Raw genomic sequence first — 23,549 nt, forward strand, 5'->3', positions numbered from 1 at the left:
AGGGGGGGAGGGGAGCTGGAGGGGAGGGGAGGGGAAGGGAGAGGAGAGGAGAGCTGGAGGGGAGGGGAGAGGAGAGCTGGAGGGGAGGGGAGAGGAGAGCTGGAGGGGAGGGGAGAGGAGAGCTGGAGGGGAGGGGAGAGGAGAGCTGGAGGGGAGGGGAGAGGAGAGCTGGAGGGGAGGGGAGAGGAGAGCTGGAGGGGAGGGGAGAGGAGAGCTGGAGGGGAGGGGAGAGGAGAGCTGGAGGGGAGGGGAGAGGAGAGCTGGAGGGGAGGGGAGAGGAGAGCTGGAGGGGAGGGGAGAGGAGAGCTGGAGGGGAGGGGAGAGGAGAGCTGGAGGGGAGGGGAGAGGAGAGCTGGAGGGGAGGGGAGAGGAGAGCTGGAGGGGAGGGGAGAGGAGAGCTGGAGGGGAGGGGAGAGGAGAGCTGGAGGGGAGGGGAGAGGAGAGCTGGAGGGGAGAGGAGAGCTGGAGGGGAGAGGAGAGCTGGAGGGGAGAGGAGAGCTGGAGGGGAGAGGAGAGCTGGAGGGGAGAGGAGAGTTGGAGGGGAGAGGAGAGTTGGAGGGGAGAGGAGAGTTGGAGGGGAGAGGAGAGTTGGAGGGGAGAGGAGAGTTGGAGGGGAGAGGAGAGTTGGAGGGGAGAGGAGAGTTGGAGGGGAGAGGAGAGTTGGAGGGGAGAGGAGAGTTGGAGGGGAGAGGAGAGTTGGAGGGGAGAGGAGAGTTGGAGGGGAGAGGAGAGTTGGAGGGGAGAGGAGGGTTGGAGGGGAGAGGAGGGTTGGAGAGGAGAGGAGAGTTGGAGGGGAGAGGAGAGTTGGAGGGGAGAGGAGAGTTGGAGGGGAGAGGAGAGTTGGAGGGGAGAGGAGAGTTGGAGGGGAGAGGAGAGTTGGAGGGGAGAGGAGAGTTGGAGGGGAGAGGAGAGTTGGAGGGGAGAGGAGAGTTGGAGGGGAGAGGAGAGTTGGAGGGGAGAGGAGAGTTGGAGGGGAGAGGAGAGTTGGAGGGGAGAGGAGAGTTGGAGGGGAGAGGAGAGTTGGAGGGGAGAGGAGAGTTGGAGGGGAGAGGAGAGTTGGAGGGGAGAGGAGAGTTGGAGTGGAGAGGAGAGTTGGAGGGGAGAGGAGAGTTGGAGGGGAGAGGAGAGTTGGAGGGAGAGGAGAGTTGGAGGGGAGAGGAGAGTTGGAGGGGAGAGGAGAGTTGGAGGGGAGAGGAGGGGAGGGGAGGGGAGCTGGAGGGGAGGGGAGGGGAGCTGGAGGGGAGGGGAGAGGAGCTGGAGTGGAGGGGAGAGGAGCTGGAGGGGAGGAGAGCTGGAGGGGAGGGGAGATGAGCTGGAGGGGAGGGGAGGGGAGGGGAGGGGAGGGGGGAGGGGAGAGGAGAGCTGGAGTGGAGGGGAGGGGAGGGGAGGGGAGGGGAGAGGAGGGGAGAGGAGGGGAGAGGAGGGGAGAGGAGAGCTGGAGGGGAGGGGAGGGGAGGGGAGAGGAGAGCTGGAGCGGAGGGGAGGGGAGGGGAGGGGAGGGGAGAGGAGAGCTGGAGGGGAGGGAGGGGAGAGTTGGAGGGGAGGGGAGTCGAGAGCTGGAGGGGAGGGGAGAGGAGCGCTGGAGGAGAGGGGAGAGGAGCGCTGGAGGGGAGGGGAGGGGAGAGCTGGAGGGGAGGGGAGAGCTGGAGGGGAGGGGAGGGGAGAGCTGGAGGGGAGGGGAGGGGAGAGCTGGAGGGGAGGGGAGGGGAGCGGAGGGGAGAGGCGAGCTGGAGGGGAGGGGAGAGGAGAGCTGGAGGGGAGGGGAGTGGAGAGGAGAGGAGGGGTGGAGGGGAGGGGAGAGGAGAGCTGGAGGGGAGAGGAGAGCTGGAGGGGAGGGGAGGGGAGAATTGGAGGGGAGAGGCGAGCTGCAGGGGAGAGGAGAGGAGAGCTGGAGAGGAGGGGAGAGCTGGAGGGGAGGGGAGAGCTGGAGGGGAGGGGAGAGCTGGAGGGGAGGGGGAGAGCTGGAGGGGAGGGGAGAGCTGGAGGGGAGGGGAGAGCTGGAGGGGAGGGGAGAGCTGGAGGGGAGGGGAGAGCTGGAGGGGAGGGGAGAGCTGGAGGGGAGGGGAGAGCTGGAGGGGAGGGGAGAGCTGGAGGGGAGAGGAGAGCTGGAGGGGAGAGGAGAGCTGGAGGGGAGAGGAGAGCTGGAGGGGAGAGGAGAGCTGGAGGGGAGGGGAGGAGAGCTGGAGGGGAGGGGAGGAGAGCTGGAGGGGAGGGGAGGAGAGCTGGAGGGGAGGGGAGGAGAGCTGGAGGGGAGGGGAGGAGAGCTGGAGGGGAGGGGAGAGGAGAGCTGGAGGGGAGGGGAGGAGAGCTGGAGGGGAGGGGAGAGGAGAGCTGGAGGGGAGGGGAGAGGAGAGCTGGAGGGGAGGGGAGAGGAGAGCTGGAGGGGAGGGGAGAGGAGAGCTGGAGGGGAGGGGAGGGGAGAGGAGAGGAGAGCTGGAGGGGAGGGGAGGGGAGAGGAGCTGGAGGGGAGGGGAGAGGAGCTGGAGGGGAGGGGAGAGGAGCTGGAGGGGAGGGTAGGTGAGCTGGAGGGGAGAGCTGGAGGGGAGGGGAGAGGAGAGGAGAGCGGGAGGGGAGGGGAGGAGAGCTGGAGGGGAGGGGAGGAGAGCTGGAGGGGAGGGGAGGAGAGCTGGAGGGGAGGGGAGGAGAGCTGGAGGGGAGGGGAGGAGAGCTGGAGGGGAGGAGAGCTGGAGGGGAGGGGAGGAGAGCTGGAGGGGAGGGGAGGAGAGCTGGAGGGGAGGGGAGGAGAGCTGGAGGGGAGGGGAGGAGAGCTGGAGGGGAGGGTAGGAGAGCTGGAGGGGAGGGTAGGAGAGCTGGAGGGGAGGGTAGGAGAGCTGGAGGGGAGGGTAGGAGAGCTGGAGGGGAGGGGAGGAGAGCTGGAGGGGAGGGTAGGAGAGCTGGAGGGGAGGGTAGGAGAGCTGGAGGGGAGGGTAGGAGAGCTGGAGGGGAGGGTAGGAGAGCTGGAGGGGAGGGGAGAGGAGAGGGGAGAGGAGAGCTGGAGGGGAGGGGAGGGAGAGAGGAGGAGAGGAGGCTGGAGGGGAGAGGGAGAGGGGAGGGAGGGAGAGGGGAGAGGAGAGCTGGAGGGGAGGGAGAGGAGAGCTGGAGGGGAGGGGAGAGGAGAGCTGGAGGGGGAGAGGGGAAGAGGAGAGCTGGAGGGGAGGGAGAGCTGGAGGGAGAGGGAGAGGAGAGCTGGAGGGGAGGGAGAGGAGAGCTGGAGGGGAGGAGGGAGAGGAGAGCTGGAGGGGAGGGGAGAGGAGAGCTGGAGGGGAGGGGAGAGGAGAGCTGGAGGGGAGGGGAGAGGAGAGCTGGAGGGGAGGGGAGAGGAGAGCTGGAGGGGAGGGGAGAGGAGAGCTGGAGGGGAGGGGAGAGGAGAGCTGGAGGGGAGGGGAGAGGAGAGCTGGAGGGGAGGGGAGAGGAGAGCTGGAGGGGAGGGGAGAGGAGAGCTGGAGGGGAGAGGAGAGCTGGAGGGGAGAGGAGAGCTGGAGGGGAGAGGAGAGCTGGAGGGGAGAGGAGAGCTGGAGGGGAGAGGAGAGCTGGAGGGGAGAGGAGAGTTGGAGGGGAGAGGAGAGTTGGAGGGGAGAGGAGAGTTGGAGGGGAGAGGAGAGTTGGAGGGGAGAGGAGAGTTGGAGGGGAGAGGAGAGTTGGAGGGGAGAGGAGAGTTGGAGGGGAGAGGAGAGTTGGAGGGGAGAGGAGAGCTGGAGGGGAGAGGAGAGCTGGAGGGGAGAGGAGAGCTGGAGGGGAGAGGAGAGCTGGAGGGGAGGGGAGAGGAGCTGGAGGGGAGGGGAGAGGAGCTGGAGGGGAGGGGAGAGGAGCTGGAGGGGAGAGGAGCTGGAGGGGAGGGGAGAGGAGCTGGAGGGGAGGGGAGAGGAGCTGGAGGGGAGGGGAGAGGAGCTGGAGGGGAGGGGAGAGGAGCTGGAGGGGAGGGGAGAGGAGCTGGAGGGGAGGGGAGAGGAGCTGGAGGGGAGGGGAGAGGAGCTGGAGGGGAGGGGAGAGGAGCTGGAGGGGAGGGGAGAGGAGCTGGAGGGGAGGGGAGAGGAGCTGGAGGGGAGGGGAGAGGAGCTGGAGGGGAGGGGAGAGGAGCTGGAGGGGAGGGGAGAGGAGCTGGAGGGGAGGGGAGAGGAGCTGGAGGGGAGGGGAGAGGAGCTGGAGGGGAGGGGAGAGGAGCTGGAGGGGAGGGGAGGGGAGAGGAGCTGGAGGGGAGGGGAGAGGAGCTGGAGGGGAGGGGAGAGGAGCTGGAGGGGAGGGGAGAGGAGCTGGAGGGGAGGGGAGAGGAGCTGGAGGGGAGGGGAGGGGAGGGGGGAGGAGAGCTGGAGGGGAGGGGAGAGGGGAGGGGAGGGGAGGGGAGAGGAGAGCTGGAGGGGAGGGGAGAGGAGAGCTGGAGGGGAGGGGAGGGGAGAGGAGAGCTGGAGGGGAGGGGAGAGGAGAGCTGGAGGGGAGGGGAGAGGAGAGCTGGAGGGGAGGGGAGAGGAGAGCTGGAGGGGAGGGGAGAGGAGAGCTGGAGGGGAGGGGAGAGGAGAGCTGGAGGGGAGGGGAGAGGAGAGCTGGAGGGGAGGGGAGAGGAGAGCTGGAGGGGAGGGGAGAGGAGAGCTGGAGGGGAGGGGAGAGGAGAGCTGGAGGGGAGGGGAGAGGAGAGCTGGAGGGGAGGGGAGGGGAGGGGAGGGGAGAGCTGGAGGGGAGGGGAGGGGAGAGCTGGAGGGGAGGGGAGGGGAGAGCTGGAGGGGAGGGGAGGGGAGAGCTGGAGGGGAGGGGAGGGGAGAGCTGGAGGGGAGGGGAGGGGAGAGCTGGAGGGGAGGGGAGGGGAGAGCTGGAGGGGAGGGGAGAGGAGAGCTGGAGGGGAGGGAGGGGAGAGTTGGCGGGGAGGGGAGAGGAGAGCTGGAGGGGAGGGAAGAGGAGAGCTGGAGGGGAGGGGAGAGGAGCGCTGGAGGGGAGGGGAGGGGAGTGGAGCACTGGAGGGGAGGGGAGGGGAGTGGAGCGCTGGAGGGGAGGGGCGCTTCAGCTGCAGCAACTTCGGCTCAGAGTCAATGAGCTTGAGGTTGAGCTACAGAGAGTGCGATGCATCTGGGAGGGGAATATTTACCTGGACACTTTGCTCCAGAAGGCAGTCACAACCCATCGGATAAGGTTTTCTGATTTGATCAGTCGTCAGGGACAGAGGAATGTGAGAGTAAGCCATTTAAGAGGATCAAGGTGGCAGAAGTGGAGGAACCTCAAACCTTGTAATTGTTCAAAAGGTTTGAGGTTCTTTCAGCTTATATGGATGAGAGCGATGAAGGCAGGGTGGATGAGCGAACTGATCATGTCACCCATGGTCGAGGTAGCGATTCAAGCAGGGGGAGTAAATAGGAATATAGTGGCAGTAGGAGATGTTATAGTCATGGGGATAGACACAATTCTCTGCAGCCAAGAATGAGGCGCCAGAAGGCTGTGTGGCCCGACCAGTGTCAGGTTTCAGGACAGCTGCTCAGGGCTGAAGAACTTGCAGTGTGAGGGGGGGATCCAGTTGTCATGGTCCACGTGGATACCAATGACATTGATAGGACCAGGAAAGGGGTTCTGCCTCAGGTGTATGAGCAGCTGGAGGTTAAATCAAAAAGCAGAACCTCAAAGATAATAATCTCTGGATTATTACCTGAGGCACCAGCAAATTGGCATAGGGTAAATAAGATCAGAGAATGAAATGTGTGGTTCAAAGTTGGTGTGGGAGAAATGGGTTTCGATTCATTCGACACCAGTAATGGGGAAATTGGGACAGGTCTTCACCTGAACCGTGCTGGGACCAGTGTTCTGGCGAGTCGTATAACTAAGGCAGTAGAAAGGGCTTTCAAGTAAATAGTGGAGGCAAGGGATCAAGTGAAGGAAGATGTGATCATTTAAAAAGAGAGAAGGCAAGTGAGCAAGATAGCAATAAGAGTAATGAAAATTAGAGTGTGGCAGGAAGGGACAGAGCATACAAACTTAAGACAGGGCCAGCAGACAGGCGAGAGGTCGTGAACTAATGCGAGTCGTGGGGAGGAATTGGGTAAAGGGAGATTTAGAAATCCAAAGAGAAAGATCGAGGCACCAGAAAAGTATAGCATTGTGGGTAAAGACACGCAGAATGGGACAGGAAGGGGCAGAGAGTTTATCACAAATTGTACATTTGCAAATAAGATTGCAGAGAACAGAAGGAAAAAAATGAAATTAAAGGTTCTTTATCTGAATGCACGAAGCATCTGCAATAAAATAGATGAAGTAGTGGCACGAATAGAGGTAAATGATTTAGATCTAATCGGCATTAAAGAGACATGTTTACAAGATGATCAAGGTTCGGAAATAAATAATCCTCTTCTTCTTTGGCCTAGTTGTCTCGGGAGACAATGGGTCAGCGCCTGCAGGTGGTCAGTGGTTTGTGGAGCTGCGCCTGGAGTGGCTATAAAGGCCAATACTAGAGTGACAGACTCTTCCACAGGTGCTGCAGATAAAATAAATAATACTGGGTACACAATCTTTCAGAAAGCCAGATAGAATGGCAAAGGAGAAGGGGTAGCCTTGATAATAAAGGATGGCATAAGGACATGAGTGAAAAAGGATCTGGCCTCAGAAGATCATGAATAGAAGCAGTATGGGTAGAAATTAGGAATATCAAGAGTCAAAAAACACTGGTGGGAGTCATTTATAGGCCCCCTAACAACAGTTATACCATTGGACAGAACATTAAACAAGAAATTACTGGAGATTGTAACAAAGGCAATGTAATAATTGTGGAAGTCTTTAATCTTCATACAGACTGGGACAATGAAATTGGCAACAGTGGTCCAGAAGATATGTTGTGGAACTGACCAGTACAAAGCTATCTTAGATCTAGTATCATTTAATGAAGCGGGGGGGGTTAAGTAGTAATGGCATGGTAAAAGATCCACTGGGAAACAATGATCATAATATCACTGAATTCCATGTTAAATTTGAAAGTGACACACTCCAATCACAAACAAGAATCTTAAACTTAAATAAAGCCAATTACGGAGGCATGAGGAGGGAAAACTGGCAAAGGTAATTCATTTTTTTATTATTCATTTATGGGACGTGGGCGTCGCAGGCTAGACCAGTATTTATTGCTCATCCCGAATTGCCCTTGAGAAGGTGGTGGTGAGCTGCCTTCTTGAACTGCTGTAGTCTCGGTGGGTAAATATCATGTGAACTGAATCGAATTGGGTGAAGACTGGTATCTGTGATGCTGGGGACATCAGGAGGAGGCAGAGATGGATCATCAACTTGGTACTTCTAGCTGAAGATTATTGCAAATGCTTCAGCCTCATCTTCTGAGAGTTGGATGAGAGAGGAGGGGCGAGTTGGAGAGGAGGGGCGAGTTGGAGGGGAGGGGCGAGTTGGAGGGGAGGGGCGAGTTGGAGGGGAGGGGCGAGTTGGAGGGGAGGGGCGAGTTGGAGGGGAGGGGCGAGTTGGAGGGGAGGGGCGAGTTGGAGGGGAGGGGCGAGTTGGAGGGAAGACAGGGGTTGTGGGGAGACTGGAGGTCAGGGAAGGAGAATGTGTTGTAGGGAGTTCGGGAGGAAGATAAGGGAAAAAGAGGGGAGAGGTGGGGTTCGGATGAGGGAAGGGAAGGAAGGCTCCAATTCATGGCCCCAAACCAGGGGAGAGGGAGGAGGCTTGGGGGCAGGGGCCGGGGCCTGATGCTCTTCCCTCCCAAAAGGGAAGCACTGCCACTCAGCAAGGAGTGAGTTACTGAGGAGGAACTAGAAGTTCTTAAAAAGTCAGCAGGGAGAGACAAAGCGCAGAAGAGCAATGGTTATAGGGGACTCTATAGTCAGGGGCACAGATAGGCGCTTCTTTGGACGTGAAAGAGACTCCAGGATGATATGTTGCCTCCCTGGTGCCAGGGTCAAGGATGTCTCTGAACAGACAGGGGACATTCTGAAGGGGGAGGGTGAACAGCCAGAGGTTGTGGTACACATCGGTACCAATGACATAGGAAGGAAGAGTGACGAGGTCCTGCAGGGGGAGTTTAGGGAGTTAGGTAGAAAGTTAAAAGACAGGACCTCTAGGGGTGTAATCTCGGGATTACTCCCTGTGCCACATGCTAGTGAGGTTAGAAATAGGAAGATAGTGCAGCTAAACATGTGGCTGAACAGCTGGTGTAGAAGGGAGGGTTTCAGATATCTGGACCATTGGGATCTCTTCAGGGACAGATGGGACCTGTACAAGAAGGACGGGTTGCATCTAAAGTGGAGGGGCACAAATATCCTGGCTGCGAGGTTTGCTAGCGTCACTTGGGAGGGTTTAAACTAGTGTGGCGGGGGGTGGGAACCAGAGCAGTGGGATAGCAAGTAAAATAAATGAGGGGGAACTGGTAAATAAGGCCAGTAAAGAGGAAGAGCAGGCAGGGAGATGTTGCAGAGCACAGCAGGACTGGTGGTCTGAAGTGCATTTGTTTCAATGCGAGAAGTATAACAGGTAAGGCAGATGAACTTAGAGCTTGGATTAGTACTTGGAACTACGATGTTGTTGCTATTACAGAGATGTGGTTGAGGATTATTAGACAGGATTGGCCACGGAGGGGTCATGCAGCGAGGAAATATGGGTGGAGCTCAGGAATAGGAAGGGTGCAGTCACGATGTTGGGGTATTTCTACATGCCTCCCAACAGCCAGCAGGAGGTAGAGGAGAAAATATGTAGAGAGATTTTGGAAAGATGTAAAGGTAACAGGGTTGTAGTGGTGGGTGATTTTAACTTCCCCTATATTGACTGGGACTCACTTAGTGCTAGCGGCTTAAATGGACAGAATTTGAAGGAGCATCCAGGAGGGCTTCTTGAACCAATACGTAGATAGTCCAACTAGGGATGGGGCCGTACTGGACCTGGTATTTCGGAATGAGCCCGGCCAGGCGGACGAAGTTTCAGTAGGGGAGCATTTCGCGAACAGTGACCATAATTCCATAAGTTTTAAGGTACTTGTGGATAAGGATAAGAGTAGTCCTCGGGTGATGGTGCTAAATTGGGGGAAGGCTAATTATAACAATATTAGGCAGGAACTGAAGAATTTAGATTGGGGGCAGCTGTTTGAGGGTAAATCAACATCTGACATGTGGGAGTCTTTCAAATGTCAGTTGATTAGAATCCAGGACCAGCATGTTCCTGTGAGGAAGAAGGATAAGTTTGGCAAGTTTCGGGAACCTTGGATAACGCGGGATATTGTGAGCCTAGTCAAAAAGAAAAAGGAAGCATTCGTAAGGGCTGGAAGGCCAGGAACAGACGAATCCCTTGAGGAATATAAAGACAGTAGGAAGGAACTTAAGCAAGGAGTCAGGAGGGTTAAAAGGGGTCGGGAAAAGTCATTGGCAAACAGGATTAAGGATAATCCCAAGGCTTTTTATACGTATATAAAGAGCAAGAGGGTAACTAGGGAAAGGGTTGGCCCGCTCAAGGACAGAGAAGGGAATCAATGTGTGGAGCCAGAGGAAATGGACGAGGTACTAAATGAATACTTTGCGTCAGTATTCACCAAGGAGAAGGACTTGGTGAATGATGAGCCTAGGGAAGGGATTGTAGATAGTCTCAGTCATCTCATTATCAAAAAGGAGGTGTTGGGTGTCTTGCAAAGCATTAAGGCATTAAGGTAGACAAGTCCCCAGGGCCTGATGGGATCTACCTCAGAATACTGAGGGAGGCAAGGGAAGAAATTGCTGGGGCCTTGACAGAAATCTTTGCATCCTCATTGGCTACAGGTGAGGTCCCAGAGGACTGGAGAATAGCCAATGTTGTTCCTTTGTTTAAGAAGGGTAGCAAGGATAATCCAGGAAATTGTAGGCCGGTGAGCCTTACATCAGTGGTAGGGAAATTATTAGAGAGGATTCTTTGGGACAGGATTTACTCCCATTTGGAAACAAATGGACTTATTAGCGAGAGGCAGCATGGTTTTGTGAAGGGGAGGTCGTGTCTCACTAATTTGATTGAGTTTTTTGAGGAAGTGACAAAGATGATTGATGAAGGAAGGGCAGTGGATGTTATCTATATGGACTTCAGTAAAGCCTTTGAAAAGGTCCCTCATGGCAGACTGGTACAAAAGGTGAAGTCACACGGGATCAGAGGTGAGCTGGCAAGATGGATACAGAACAGGCTCTGTCATAGAAGACAGAGGGTAGCAGTGGAAGGGTGCTTTTCTGAATGGAGGGCTGTGACTAGTGGTGTTCCGCAGCTATCACTGCTGGGACCTTTGCCATTTGTAGTATATATAAATGATTGGGAGGAAAATGTAGCCGGTCTGATTAGTAAGTTTGCGGACGACGCAAAGGTTGGCGGCGTTGCGGATAGTGATGAGGATTGTCAGAGGATACAGCAGGATATAGATCGGTTGGAGACTTGGGCGGAGAAATGGCAGATAGAGTTTAATCCGGACAAATGTGAGGTAATGCATTTTAGAAGATCTAATACAGGTGGGAAGTATACAGTAAATGGCACAACCCTTAGGAGTATTGACAGGCAGAGAGATCTGGGCGTACAGGTCCACAGGTCACTGAAAGTGGCAACGCAGGTGGATAAGGTTGTCAAGGCATACGGCATGCTTGCCTTCATCGGTCGGGGCATAGAGTATAAAAATTGGCAAGTCATGCTGCGGCTGTACAGAACTTTAGTTAGGCCACACTTAGAATATTGCATGCAATTCTGGTCGCCACACTACCAGAAGGACGTGGAGGCTTTGGAGAGGGTACAGAAGAGGTTTATCAGGATGTTGCCTGGTCTGGAGGGCATTAGCTATGAGGAGAGGTTGGATAAACTCGGATTGTTTTCACTGGAACGACGGAGGTGGAGGGGTGACATGATAGAGATTTACAAAGTTATGAGCGGCATGGACAGAGTGGATAGTCAGAAGCTTTTTCCCAGGGTGGAAGAGTCAGTTACTAGGGGACATAGGTTTAAAGTGAGAGGGGCAAAGTTTAGAGGGGATGGATGTGCGAGGCAAGGTCTTTACACAGAGGGTGGTGAGTGCCTGGAGCTTGCTGCCGGGGGAGGTGGTGGAAGCAGGTACGATCGCGACGTTTAAGATGCATCTTGACAAATACATGAATAGGATGGGAATAGAGGGATACGGTCCCTGGAAGTGCTGAAGGTTTTAGTTTAGGCAGGCATCAAGATCGGCGCAGGCTTGGAGGGCCGTATGGCCTGTTCCTGTGCTGTACTGTTCTTTGTTCTTGTCAGCAACACATCCTAGGTAGAAGTGTTCCATGGAACATGGACCCAAGAAAGGTTCCTGAATAATATAAGTTAAGGATCACAGATGGGAGAAATATTTCTGATGAAAGGTCACTGACCTGAAGCGTTAACTCTGCTTCTCTCGCCACAGATGCTGCCAGACCTGCTTAGTATTTCCAGCATATCTTGTTTTTATTTCAGATTTCCAGCATCTGCGGTATTTCACTTTTATGATATGGGAGAAATATTTGCCTGGCCTGTGTCATCAGGTGTGGAATAATTCACTGGATTTTTTTTTACTGCTCAGTTTTACATTGTAGTGGTAGGCCATAAGCAGTATTTCCTGTCCTACAATCAGTCCTGCTTTGTGAGGTGCCAGAGTGAGGTTGAAAACTGCCAACACAGTACCTACTGATACTAAAATATGATGGATTTGCCCATAAAAAACAAGGTTACTTGAAAAGTGTAACATTACGAATTTAACATATATTGAATGAGTTAATGTTCTCACGGTCTAGTTTACATGGCAGCATGCACAGCATGGCTTCTGATCAATACAGCAAACTGCATCATACAAATTCACACCAAATCACCCATTGAATATCCCATTTCCACTGGACTAAAACATTTTTTTTGATATACGGGCAAGGTACAGTGATACTGTTTCGATAACAAACTGCAGAACATAAAATGCAACTTACCGTCGAGTGTCAACAGTGGGCTCCAGTCACTCCAAGCTCTGACACCAGTAAACAGGAAATCACTATCATTCCCAATGCAGCGGATTCTCACAGAGTGTGATGTGCACTGGAGAGGCATATCCGATGTCCAAGACAACTGCAGCACCCTGTTTTGGGTAAAGTCCAGGGTGCTACTGTAATTCCCCTGCAAAAATAACCAGTTTTATTTTTAAACAGCAGTTAGGGTAGAGAAAAAAAACTACATCTGGTAGTTCGGAAATCTAGGACTAGGACAAGGGAACACAGTCTAAGAATTGTAGCCAGATCTTTAAGGAGTGAAGTTAAGAAACACTTCTGCACGTTTGGAACTCTGATCAATTATTAATTTTAAATCTGAGACTGATAGTTTTCTGTTAACTGGGGGTGGGGGGGAAGTGGGGGATGGTGTTAGATATATGGTGCAATATGGAGTTAGATCACAACCATGATCTCATTGAATGGCAGAACAAGCTCAAAGGGCTGAATGGCTTACTCTTGTTCCGATGTAAAAGCAAGCTGCTGTCATTCTAACCCGCTGCAGATTTTATTTCTACTTCACCACTGTGGCCAGAGACTTGGGCCAAACATCTCCTCGAGAGAGTATACATACACGTGAAACTCCAGTGAGCTGCTTCTCTGAGCCACCTCCCAGACAGCTCATTTACTTGTGGTCCCAGTAATTTCTGGAGGGAGGGAGGATAAGGAAGAGGATAGGCCAAGGAGAGATCCTTGAGGAGCTCTACAAGCAACGATGAGGAGCCATGTTAGTTAAACCACTCCTGGAGATGCTCTTGCTACAACTGGATAAAGAAGAATGGAATGCAAAGCAAGAGCAGTTCCACTGACCTAAACAACAGAGCAGAAGCACGGAGGAGAATGGTGTGACTGACCGCAAAGGCTGCAGACAGGATGTAATTAGAGACTTTGATTAGGCCTGCTTCAATACTATTTTGGGAGCAGAAACCTGACTGGAGAGTTTGAAACATGGATTTGAGAGAATGATGGGCAATGATTTGGAAGGCAACATGATCAAGGACCTTGAAGTGGATTGGGAGGTTGGTAATGGGAAGGTAGATTTCAAGGACGGAGGGGCTAAGGAGTTTTTGAGGAGGAGGATAATGACAAAAATTTTCGAAGGAGGGGAAATTGCAAGACACCTATTCAGGGTGAACTTGTGCAGGCGAAAGCTTAACTTGAATCTTACACCACTGTGGATCTATTCACTCTATGTCCTTGCACGTCCAGGGTGGAATTGACCACTGTAATCCTTCCCTGTTCTGCATACACAGTGTAACACTCACTACAAAACTTTTCCTTCCAACAAACTCCCTTTTGCCAACCTCAGCAAAAATTCCTTTAAATCATTTTTAAAAATTCTTACAAAGGATGTGGGCATCGCTGGGAAGGCCAGCATTTGTTGCCCATCCCTAATTGCCCTTGACAACTGTGAGGCTTGCTCAGCTACTTCAGAGGGCAGTTAAGAGTGAACCACATTGCTGTGGGTCTGAAGTCACATGTCAGCCAGACCAGGCAAGGAGAGCAGATTTCCTTCCCTAAAGGATATTAGCGAACCAAATAGGTTTTTACAACAATCGATGCTGGCGTCATAGCACTAATTCAGTAACAATACCACTACGCAACCATCTCCCCTTTTAAATCAGTGCTGTCTGATACAGTCCCCGGAAGTACAGAAGGTTTTAGTTTAGGCAGGCATCAATATCGGCGCAGGCTTGGAAGGCCGAATGGCCTGTTCCTGTGCTGTACTGTTCTTTGTTCTTTAGTTCATTGGATAGTGATCAGGACTCTACAGTACTGCAGATCTGCAGTACTGTTCGATTGAAGACTTCTGGTTGATCAGCTTACTTCCCTTTCCCTCCCTGAGCAAAAGGCAGCACTGTGTCCGACCCGGCGCAACCTGAGCCCGAGTGCCGACCCAAAAGAGAGACCCGACCCCGACACATGTCGTCGGTTCGGGTCAGGTAGCCATGCTCTACTTTGATGTGACACCTCAGCTCTGGAATTCAGTTCTTTTATCCATGTTTGGATCAAGGTTTACACTGCAAAAAGTACTGCATTGGCTGTAAAGTGCTTTGGATATCCAGTTGTCATGGAAAACATATTCAAATCATAGAATAGCTAGAGCACAGAAGGAGGCCATTCAGCCCATTGTGTCTGTGCCAGCTCTTTGTAAGAGCAACTCAGCTAGTCCCACTCCCTTGCCTTTTTCCTGCAGCTCTGCAAAATTTTTCTCTTCAGATAATTATTTAATTCTCTTTTAAAAGCCATGATTGAATCTGCCTCCACCCCACTCTCACAGTCCATTGGGCGGCACTGTGGCGCAGTGGTTAGCACCGCAGCCTCACAGCTCCAGCGTGTTCAATTCTGGGTACTGCCTGTGCGGAGTTTGCAAGTTCTCCCTGTGTCTGCGTGGGTTTCCTCCGGGTGCTCCGGTTTCCTCCCACATGCCAAAGACTTGCAGGTTGATAGGTACATTGGCCATTATAAATTGTCCCTAGTATAGCTAAGTGGTAGGGAAATATAGGGACAGGTGGGGATGTGGTAGGAATATGGAATTAGTGTAGGATTAGTATAAATGGGTGGTTGATGGTCGGTACAGACTCGGTGGGCCAAAGGGCCTGTTTCAGTGCTGTATCACTAAACTAAAAAAAAAACTAAACTAAAACTAAACATTTATAAAGCCCAGGATATAAATGCAAATTCTTTCTTCAGAACGTTATATGAATCAAAGAATGGTTACAGCACAGAAGGAGGCCATTACGCTCATCATGTCTGTGCCAGCTCTCTGCAAGAGCAATTCACCTTATCCCACTCCACTGCCTTTTTCTCATAGCCCTGCAATTATTTCTCTTCAGATAATAATCAAATTTTCTTTCGAAGCCCTCAATTCAATCTGCCTTCACCACACACTCAGACAGTGCATTCAAGATCCTAACTACTTGTTGTGTAAAAAAGCTTTTCCTCATTTCACCATTGCTTCTTTTGCCACCTTATTCCACCAATGGGAACAGTTTCTCCTTATCTACTCTGCCCCAATCCCTCATGATTTTGAACTCTTACAAATCTCCTCTTCTACAAGGAGAACAGCCCCAGCTTCTCCAACCTATCCACATAACTGAAGTTCTTCATCCCTAGAACCATTCTCGTGAATCTCTTCTGCACCCTTTTCAACATCCTTCCAGGAACATAAAAGCAGGAGTAGGCCATTCAGCCTGTCAAGCCTGCTCCGCCATTCAATTAGATCATGGCTGATCATCTACCTCAATGTCAGTTTCCCACACTATCCCCATATCCCTTATGTCACTAGTATTCAGATGTCTATCAATTTCTGTCTTGAACATGCTCAGTGATTGAGCTACCACAGTTCTCTGGGGTAGAGAATTCCAAAGATTCACCACCCTCTGAGTGAAGAAATTCCTCTTCATCGCAGGCTTAAATGGCCTAACCTCCTTATTCTGAGACTATGTCCTCTGGTTCTAGACTCACCAGCTAGGGGAAACATCTATCTACATCCATCCTGTCACGCCCTGTAAGAATTTTTTTTAAGTTTCAATGAGATCACCTTTCGTTCTTTGAAACGCTAGTGAATACAGGCCCAGTTTCCTCAATCTCTCCATCCCAGGGATTAATCTGGTGAATCTCCTTTGCATTCCTTTTATGACAAGTATACCTTCCCTTAGATCTTCTTCTTTGGCCTCCTTGTCTTGAGAGACAATGGATAAGCGCCTAGAGGTGGTCAGTGGTTTGTGAAGCAGCGCCTGGAGTGGCTATAAAGGCCAATTCTAGAGTGGCAGACTCTTCCACAGGTGCTGCAGATAAAATTGGGTGACAGGGCTGTTACGCAGTTGGCTCTCTCCTTGCGCTTGAGTTTTTTCCTGCCAACTGCTAAGTCTCTTCGACTCGCCATGCTTTAGTCCCGCCTTTATGGTTGCCCGCCAGCACTGGCGATCGCTGGCAACTGACTCCCACGACTTGTGACCTTTCCTTAGATAAGGAGACCAAAACTGTTCACAATACTCCAGGTTCTGTCTCACCAAGGCTCTATACAATTGCAGCAAGGCATCTTTACTCCTATACTCAAATTCCACTGCAGTGAAGGCCAACATACCATGCGACTTCCCAATTGCTTGCTGCACCTGCATACTAGCTTTCAGTGACTGATGAACAAGGACACCCAGGTCCCTTTGGGCATCAACACTTCCCAACCTCTCACCATTTAAGAAATACTCCGCTTTGCTGTTTTTTTCGACCAAAGTGGATCACTTCACACTTATTCACATTATATTCCATCTGCCACGTTCTTGCCCATTCACTTAGCCTGTCCAAATCCCCTTGAAGCCTCCTTGCATACTCCTCACAACTTACATTCCCACTTACTTTTGTGTCATCAGCAAATTTGGTCTCCACATCCAAATCATTTATATCGATTGTGAACAGTGCAGCCCACACACTGACCCTTGCGGTATCCCACTAGTAACAAACAGCCTGCCATCCTGAGAATGACCTGTTTATTCCTACTCTTTGTTTTCTGTGTGTTAATCAATTCTCAATCCATTGTAGTATACTACCCCCAATCTCATGTGCTCAAATTTTGTTTACTGACCTCCTGTGTGGGACCTTATTAAAAGCCTTCTGAAAATCCAACTACACCATGTCCACCGACTCCCCTTTATCAATTCTGTTAGTAACATCCTTAAAAAACTCCAACAAATTTGTCAAACATGATTTCCCTTTCATAAATCCATGTTAACTCTGCCCAATCACTTCATTATTTTCTAAGTGTCCAGTTATCACATCCTTTGTAATAGATTCTAACAATTTCCCAACTACTGACATCAAACTAATGGATCTGTGGTTCCCTGTTTCCGCTCCCCCTCCTTTCTTAAACAGTGGCGTTACATTTGCTACTTTCCAGTCTGCAAGAGCCCTACCAGAACCTACAGAATTTTGAAAGCATCCACTATCTCTATAGCCACCTCCTTCAATACTCTGGGATGTAGTTCATCTAGTCCAGGGGATTTATCAACTTTCAATCCAATTAATAAAGAGGTAGTACTCGAAAAATTGATACTAATTTCTTTCAGTTCTTCATTTTTACAAGTCCCTTGGTTCCCTAGTATTTCTGGGAGATTTTTTGTATCTTCCTCCATGAAGACAGATACAAAGTAATTGTTTACTCTTTCCAACATTACCCCATTCTCCACAACAAATTCTCTACCTATAATGGACACACATTTGTCCTTGCTAATCTTTTCCTTTTCACATACCAAAAGAAGCTTTTACAGACGCCTTTATGTTTCGCGCTAGCTTGCATTCATATTCTCTTTTCCCTTTATCAATTTCTTGGTCCTCCTTTGATGGATTATGAATTGCTCCCAATCCTTGGGCTTACCATTTCTGGTAATCTTATAAACCACTTCCTTTGATCCAATTCAATATTTAACTTCTTTTGTTAGCCATGGTTGATTCACCTTTCCTGTTAGGTTTTTTGTGTCTTAGAGGAATGTAAATTTGTTTTAGACCATGTAATACTTGTTTAAATACCATGACTGAGGTATACAAAATTATGAGGGGCGTTGATAGGTTAGACAGGAAGAAACTTTTTCCCTTAGCGGAGGGGTCAAGAACCAAGGGGCACGGATTTAAGGTAAGGGGCATGAAGTTTAGAGGGAATTAGAGGAAAAATGCTTTTACCCAAAGGGTGGTTGGAATCTGGAACACACTGCCTGAAGAGATGGTTAAGGCAGGAACGCTCACAACATTTAAGAAGTATTTAGATGAGCACTTGAAACGCCATAGCATACAAGGCTACGGGCCAAGTGCTGGAAAATGGGATTAGAATAGTTAGGTGCTTGATGGCCAGCACAGACACAATGGGCCGAAGGGCCTGTTTCTGTGCTGTATGACTCATTGCCTGTTTACTGTCAAATCTTTTGGTGTATTTTCCCAATCCACCATAGCCCTTCATATCTTCATAGTTTCCTTTGTTCAGATTTAAGACTCTAGTTTCAGAATGAACTATAACCACTTTCAAACTTAATGTACAATTCTGTCATATTATGATCACTATTTCTAACGGCGAGGCAGTGACATAGTGGTAATGTCACTGGACTAGTAATCCAGAGCCCAGGCTAATGCTCCAGGGACATGGGTTTGAATCCCACCACGGCAGATGGTGAAATTTGAATTCAATTCATAAATCAGGAATTAAAAAGCTAGTCTAATACTGATATGAAACCCTTGTCGATTGTTGTAAAAAACCCATCTGGTTCACTAATGTTCTTTTGGGAAGGAAATCTGCCATCCTTACCTGGTCTGGCCTATGTGACTCCAGACCCACAGCAATCTTAACTGTCCTCTGAAATGGCCTAGCAAGCCACTCAGTTCAAGGGCAATTAGGGATGGGTAATAAATGCTGGCCTAGCCAGCAAAACCCACACCCCACGACAAACTAAAAAAAACCCAAAGGTTCCTTTCCAGAAAGGTTATTAATTTCTCACTACATAATACTAATCTAAAATAGCCCAGTCCTTAATTGGTTCTTCAACATACCACTCCAGAAACCCATCTCATACACACTCCAGGAATTTATCCTCCATAGCATTAATGCTGATTAGGTTAACACAGTCTATATGTAAATCGAACTCGCCCATTTTTCCTGCAATTGAACTTGCCCATTATTACTGTATTGCCCATGTTACATGCGTCTCTACTTTCCTGATTTATACCATGCCCAACATTACCACTACTGTTTCGTGGCCTATAAACAATTTCCACCAACGTTTGCTGCTCCTTGCTGTTTCTTAGCTTTACCCAAATTGATTCTACACCTTGATACTTCAATCTAAGATCCGCTCTCACTAACGTACTGATCTCCCCCCTTATTAAGAGTGCTACCCCACCTCCTTTTCCTTTTTGCCTATCCTTCCTAAATGATAAATATCCTTGAATATTCAGTTCCCAGTCTTGGTCACCTTGTAACCTCATCTCTGCAATGGCAATTAAATCATATCCATTTGCCACTATTTGTGCCTTCAAATTATCTACCTTGTTGCCAATGCTGTGTGCATTCAGATAGAGTGCCCTTAACTTTTCTTTTTAACATTATTCCACATTCTGATCCTATTTGATACTTACCTTCACTTAGTCTGTCTTCTAATTTCAATTACTACCCTTCTACTTCCTGTTACCAATTTTGCTTCCTTCCAATCTTCTCTCCTTGCCGCACTCAGGTTATCAATTTCCTTATTGCTATCTTGCTCTCTTGCCCTTACTCTCATCCATACAAGCTGAAGAACCGCAAACCTATTTGGCAATTTCAAGGGATGAGGCTTCTCGACTTCTTCCTTCTGTCTCAGTCACACCCTCCTGTTCCTGACCACTGAGCAAATCAGAAGATGCCATCCTATGTAGTGTGACTGCCTTCTGGAACAAAGTGTTCAGGTAACCCTCCCCCTCCCTGATGCATCACAGTGTCCGTAACTCAGCTTGCAGCTCATTCCCTTTTATCCCAAGTTCCTTGAGCCTCAGAAATTTACTGCAGATGTGGTTGCCTTGGATCACACTGGTGTCCAACAGCTCCCACATGCTCTGGCTGCAACACATCTCCTGCCCTGCCATCTTTATTGTATTTTAATTAACTATTTGATTAATTATTTAATTACTTTTAAAATAACATTTTAATTAATGCCTCTACTAACCAATCACTTTACCACTTTCCTGTGATGTCACCGTTAGATTTTTTTTCACTCTTCCATCAAACCCAGCTCGTGCCGACTTCCAGCCAGCCTGCCTCTCCGCTCTCCCAGGTATGTGTCGGCCCTGAGGCTTGAGCTGGATTTATACTCTCCCTCTCCAGTGCATTTCCTCGCAGGTTCAGTGCCTCTCCGCTATCCCAGGTAAGTCTGAAAGTGTGGTGTGGAGAACTGGACACAATACTCCCATTGAGGCCGAAGCAGTATTTTATACAGGTATAAAGCCCGGGATCCAGTTTGCTTTATTAACTGTTTTCTCAACCTGCCCTGCAACCTTCCATGATTTGTGCGCATATACTCCAGGTTCCTCTGCTCCGACTTTAGAATTGTACCCTTTAGTTTATATTTAAAGCTGATCTCAGTTAACTCAACAGCTGGAGTGCTTCAATTTGCTTCAGCACCCCTAGCCAGAAGGAACAAATAAAATATGAATCAAGGTTCTCGCTCCTGGTAATTCCTGCGAAGTCACATGTACAGATTGCAGGATCAGCTGGGATACCTGCCCATGGTTAATTAGCCTCAGGGTGCTTACAGTCTAAATTCACCTAGTGGAAAGGTACTCCGTTACAGGCCAGCTCTTACAGAACAGGAGAGAAGAGAACTGAAAACCTCTGGCACCTGCAGGTCAAGACCAGAACTATATTATTGGCTACATCAAGGTTTTTCAAATAACGGTACAATGATGGGTACTAATTCTCCAAGTATAGAATTAACATTTCACTTACCCTCCAGACCTCCTGCATTTTGTATGTCCAGAGCACCTGAATTTGGAAGATCAGTTTCAAATCCAGCCCATATATTGCACCACCTTCATGCCATTCCACAGTCAACTGGAAGTCAGACGGACCTTTAAACACCCTGAGGACTTCTGGTGTGTATGGCTGAAACACTGAAATACAAACAGATTAACAATAAAGTCTAAAGAGAGTCAACTATACTGAGCAGACCACATGCTGAGTTAATTTATTTTTTTAATTTGTTCATAGGATGTGAGCATCGCGGCTCGGCCAGCATTTATTACCCATCACAAACTGGCTTTGAGAAGGCGGTACTTCTTGAACTGTTGGTACACCCACAGTGCTGTTAGGGATGGAATTCTAGGATTTCGACCCAGAGACAGACAGTGAAGGAACAGCGATATAGCGCCAAGTCAGGATGGTGTGGGGCTTGGAGGGGAACTTGCAGGAGGTGGCATTCCTATGCATCTGCTGCCTCTGTTCTTTTCTAGGTGATAGAGGTCACAGATTTGGAAGGTGCTGTCAAAGGATCCTTGATGAGTTGCTGCAGTGTATCTTGTATATGGTACTCAATGCAGCCAAGATGCGCAGGTGGTAGAGAGAGTGAATGTTAAAGGTGGTGGATGGGGTGTTTAACAAGCAGGCTGCTTTGCCCTGGATGGTGTTGAGCTTCTTGAGTGTTGTTGGAGCTGCACTCATCCAGACAAGTAGGGAGTATTCCATCACAATTCTGACTTGTGCCTTGTAGATGGTGGACATGCTTTTGGGAGGGGGGCATTGGTGTCAGGAGATGAGTTACTCCCCACAGAATTCCCAGCCTCTGACCTGCTCTTGTAGCCACACTATTTATATGGCTGGTCCAGTTAAGTTTCTGGTCAATAGGATGCCTTTCTGCTTCTGGGACATTGACTGTATGGTATGATTCGTTATGTCAAGCTATTGCTTGACTTGTTTGTGGGACAGCTCTCCCAATTATGGCACAAGTCCCCAGATGTTAGAGGGAGTCAATTGAGGGTGCGCCAGGTGGTCCGTCCTGTTTTATCCTTATTCGACTTTTCTGTAGCAGTTTGATATAGCCGAGTGGCTTGCTAGGCCATTTCAGAAGGTAGTTAAGCATCAACCTCTGTGGGTCTGGAGTCACAGACCAAGTAAGGACAGCTGATTTTCTTCCTTGAAGGACATTAGTGAACCAGATGGGTTTTTAACGACAATCTGCTGGTTTCACAATCATCATTACTGAAAGTAGCTTTATATTCCAGATTTACTGAATAAATTTAAATTGCCCCCAGCTGCTGTGGTGGGATTTTTACTAATTAGTCCTGAACTCTGGATTACTAGTCCATTAACATTACCAGTAAGATTATTTTGGTTACTAAAAGTTACTACTCAGAGTACTAATTGTTAAAATCCAGCTATTATAAACTAACTAACTTATCACAAACCAACATTTAGCTTTATTAGAACCCTTCTTTGTAGTATGGTTCAAGTGGAAAAACTTAGGAACTAGCACAGAGTCTTGACAAGATGTCAAAGTACAGTGATTCTGGGAGATTATGTCAAGTTTTAAAATGTTTACTTGTAGCAAAAGGGCGAGACCTTGAGAGCTGACAGCAAAAACAGCTTCTGTAGATTTGTCTCATAGTGAGAAAGGCATCCTTGAAATGTAAAAGCATTGAGATGAAGTAGTCAATACAAAGGGATACTACTTGCACAAATCGGAAAGGTGAGCAACCATCACAAGATGATTCTTGGCTGGTTAAGAAAAGCATCCTTTAATACAAGACCAATAGAAACATAGACATAGAAAATAGGAGCAGGAGTAGGCCATTCGGCCCTTCTCCGACAATCAAAAAAGAACATGGCTGATTGTCTAATTTAGTACCCTGTTCCCACTTTCGCCCAATATCCCTTGATCCTTTTGGCATTAAGAAATATATCTATTCCCTTCTTGAATATATGTAATGACTTGGCCTCCACTGCCTTCTGCGGTAGAGAATTCCAAAGGTTCATCACCCTCTGAGTGAAGAAATTTCTCCTCATCCCGGTTCTAAATGGCATACCCCGTATGCTGAGACTGTGACACCTGGTTCTGGACTCCCCAGCCATCAGGAACATCCTCCGTGCCTGTCTAGTCCTGTTAGAAGTTTATGGGTTACTATGAGGTTCCCTCTCTGATTGGGAGAGGGGAGAGTTAATTGGAAAGCTCCCAGGATAAAACAACTCTTGTCTTTGACACTGTATGGCAGAGAATTTTCGAACAAGAGACAAGAGAGAGACCGACCAAAAACTTGAAGACCAAAAGCTGCAAGAAAAAAAAAAGAGGAGTTGTGTGCTTTGCCATCCAGTCTCTATAATACAGGTAATATCTGTGTTACGCTGTTAATCACTGCCTGCGTTTGTGACTAGTTTATCTGAAAACTTAACACCTTTATCTCAATAAAGTCAATTCACAACAAGCTTTGTGCTGTCAAGTCTGTTGCCATCTTAGAAGAGGGCATCAACCACCCCTACCTTATCGAATCTTACACCACAATTCTACCATTCTCTTCACTCTTTAGAAAAGAACTATTTTTTCAAGTGCAAACCATTGCAACTTGTGTGACCTGCAATATTGGGTGGGCAGACACTGATGAAACTCAAATATACACAAATGCACTTCACCCTCTGAGAATGAGCCATACAACTTGGGCAGCACAGTGGCGCAGTGGTTAGCACCGCAGCCTCACAGCTCCAGCGACCCGGGTTCAATTCTGGGTACTGCCTGTGTGGAGTTTGCAAGTTCTCCCTGTGTCTGCATGGGTTTCCTCCCACATGCCAAAGACTTGCAGGTTGATAGGTAAATTGGCCATTAGCAATTGCCCCTGGTATAGGTAGGTGGTAGGGAAATATAGGGACAGGTGGGGATGTGGTAGGAATATGGAATTAGTGTAGGATTAGTATAAATGGGTGGTTGATGGTCGGCGCAGACTCGGTGGTCCGAAGGGCCTGTTTCAGTGCTGTATCTCGAAACTAAACTTGCTCTGGAATAATTCACTCTTAACAAGACACTGCAGGGTAGACATAATGATTGGTACTGTTCTTGTATGAATGCTTAATGGACTGTAGCAAATTCTGCTCTGCACAGCTTTAGCAGTGGTGTTGAC

At 49.6% G+C, this 23,549-nt stretch overlaps 1 protein-coding gene across 1 annotated transcript in view; it reads right to left on the reverse strand.

Moving 5' to 3' along the window:
* Window positions 1–22,176, reverse strand: part of LOC137366333 (leukemia inhibitory factor receptor-like) — a gene marked incomplete at its 5' end in the record, with an annotated part of 87,355 nt that extends 65,179 nt beyond the window's left edge. The window contains 3 exons of the mRNA XM_068028230.1: window positions 11,880–12,063; window positions 20,395–20,558; window positions 21,983–22,176. Of these exons, the coding sequence (XP_067884331.1) occupies window positions 11,880–12,063; window positions 20,395–20,558; window positions 21,983–22,176 (542 nt within the window). The remainder of the gene's footprint in view (window positions 1–11,879; window positions 12,064–20,394; window positions 20,559–21,982) is intronic.
* Window positions 22,177–23,549: the final 1,373 nt, after the last annotated feature.

Source organism: Heterodontus francisci, unplaced genomic scaffold (assembly GCF_036365525.1).
Source record: "Heterodontus francisci isolate sHetFra1 unplaced genomic scaffold, sHetFra1.hap1 HAP1_SCAFFOLD_1057, whole genome shotgun sequence".
NCBI lineage: Eukaryota > Metazoa > Chordata > Chondrichthyes > Heterodontiformes > Heterodontidae > Heterodontus > Heterodontus francisci.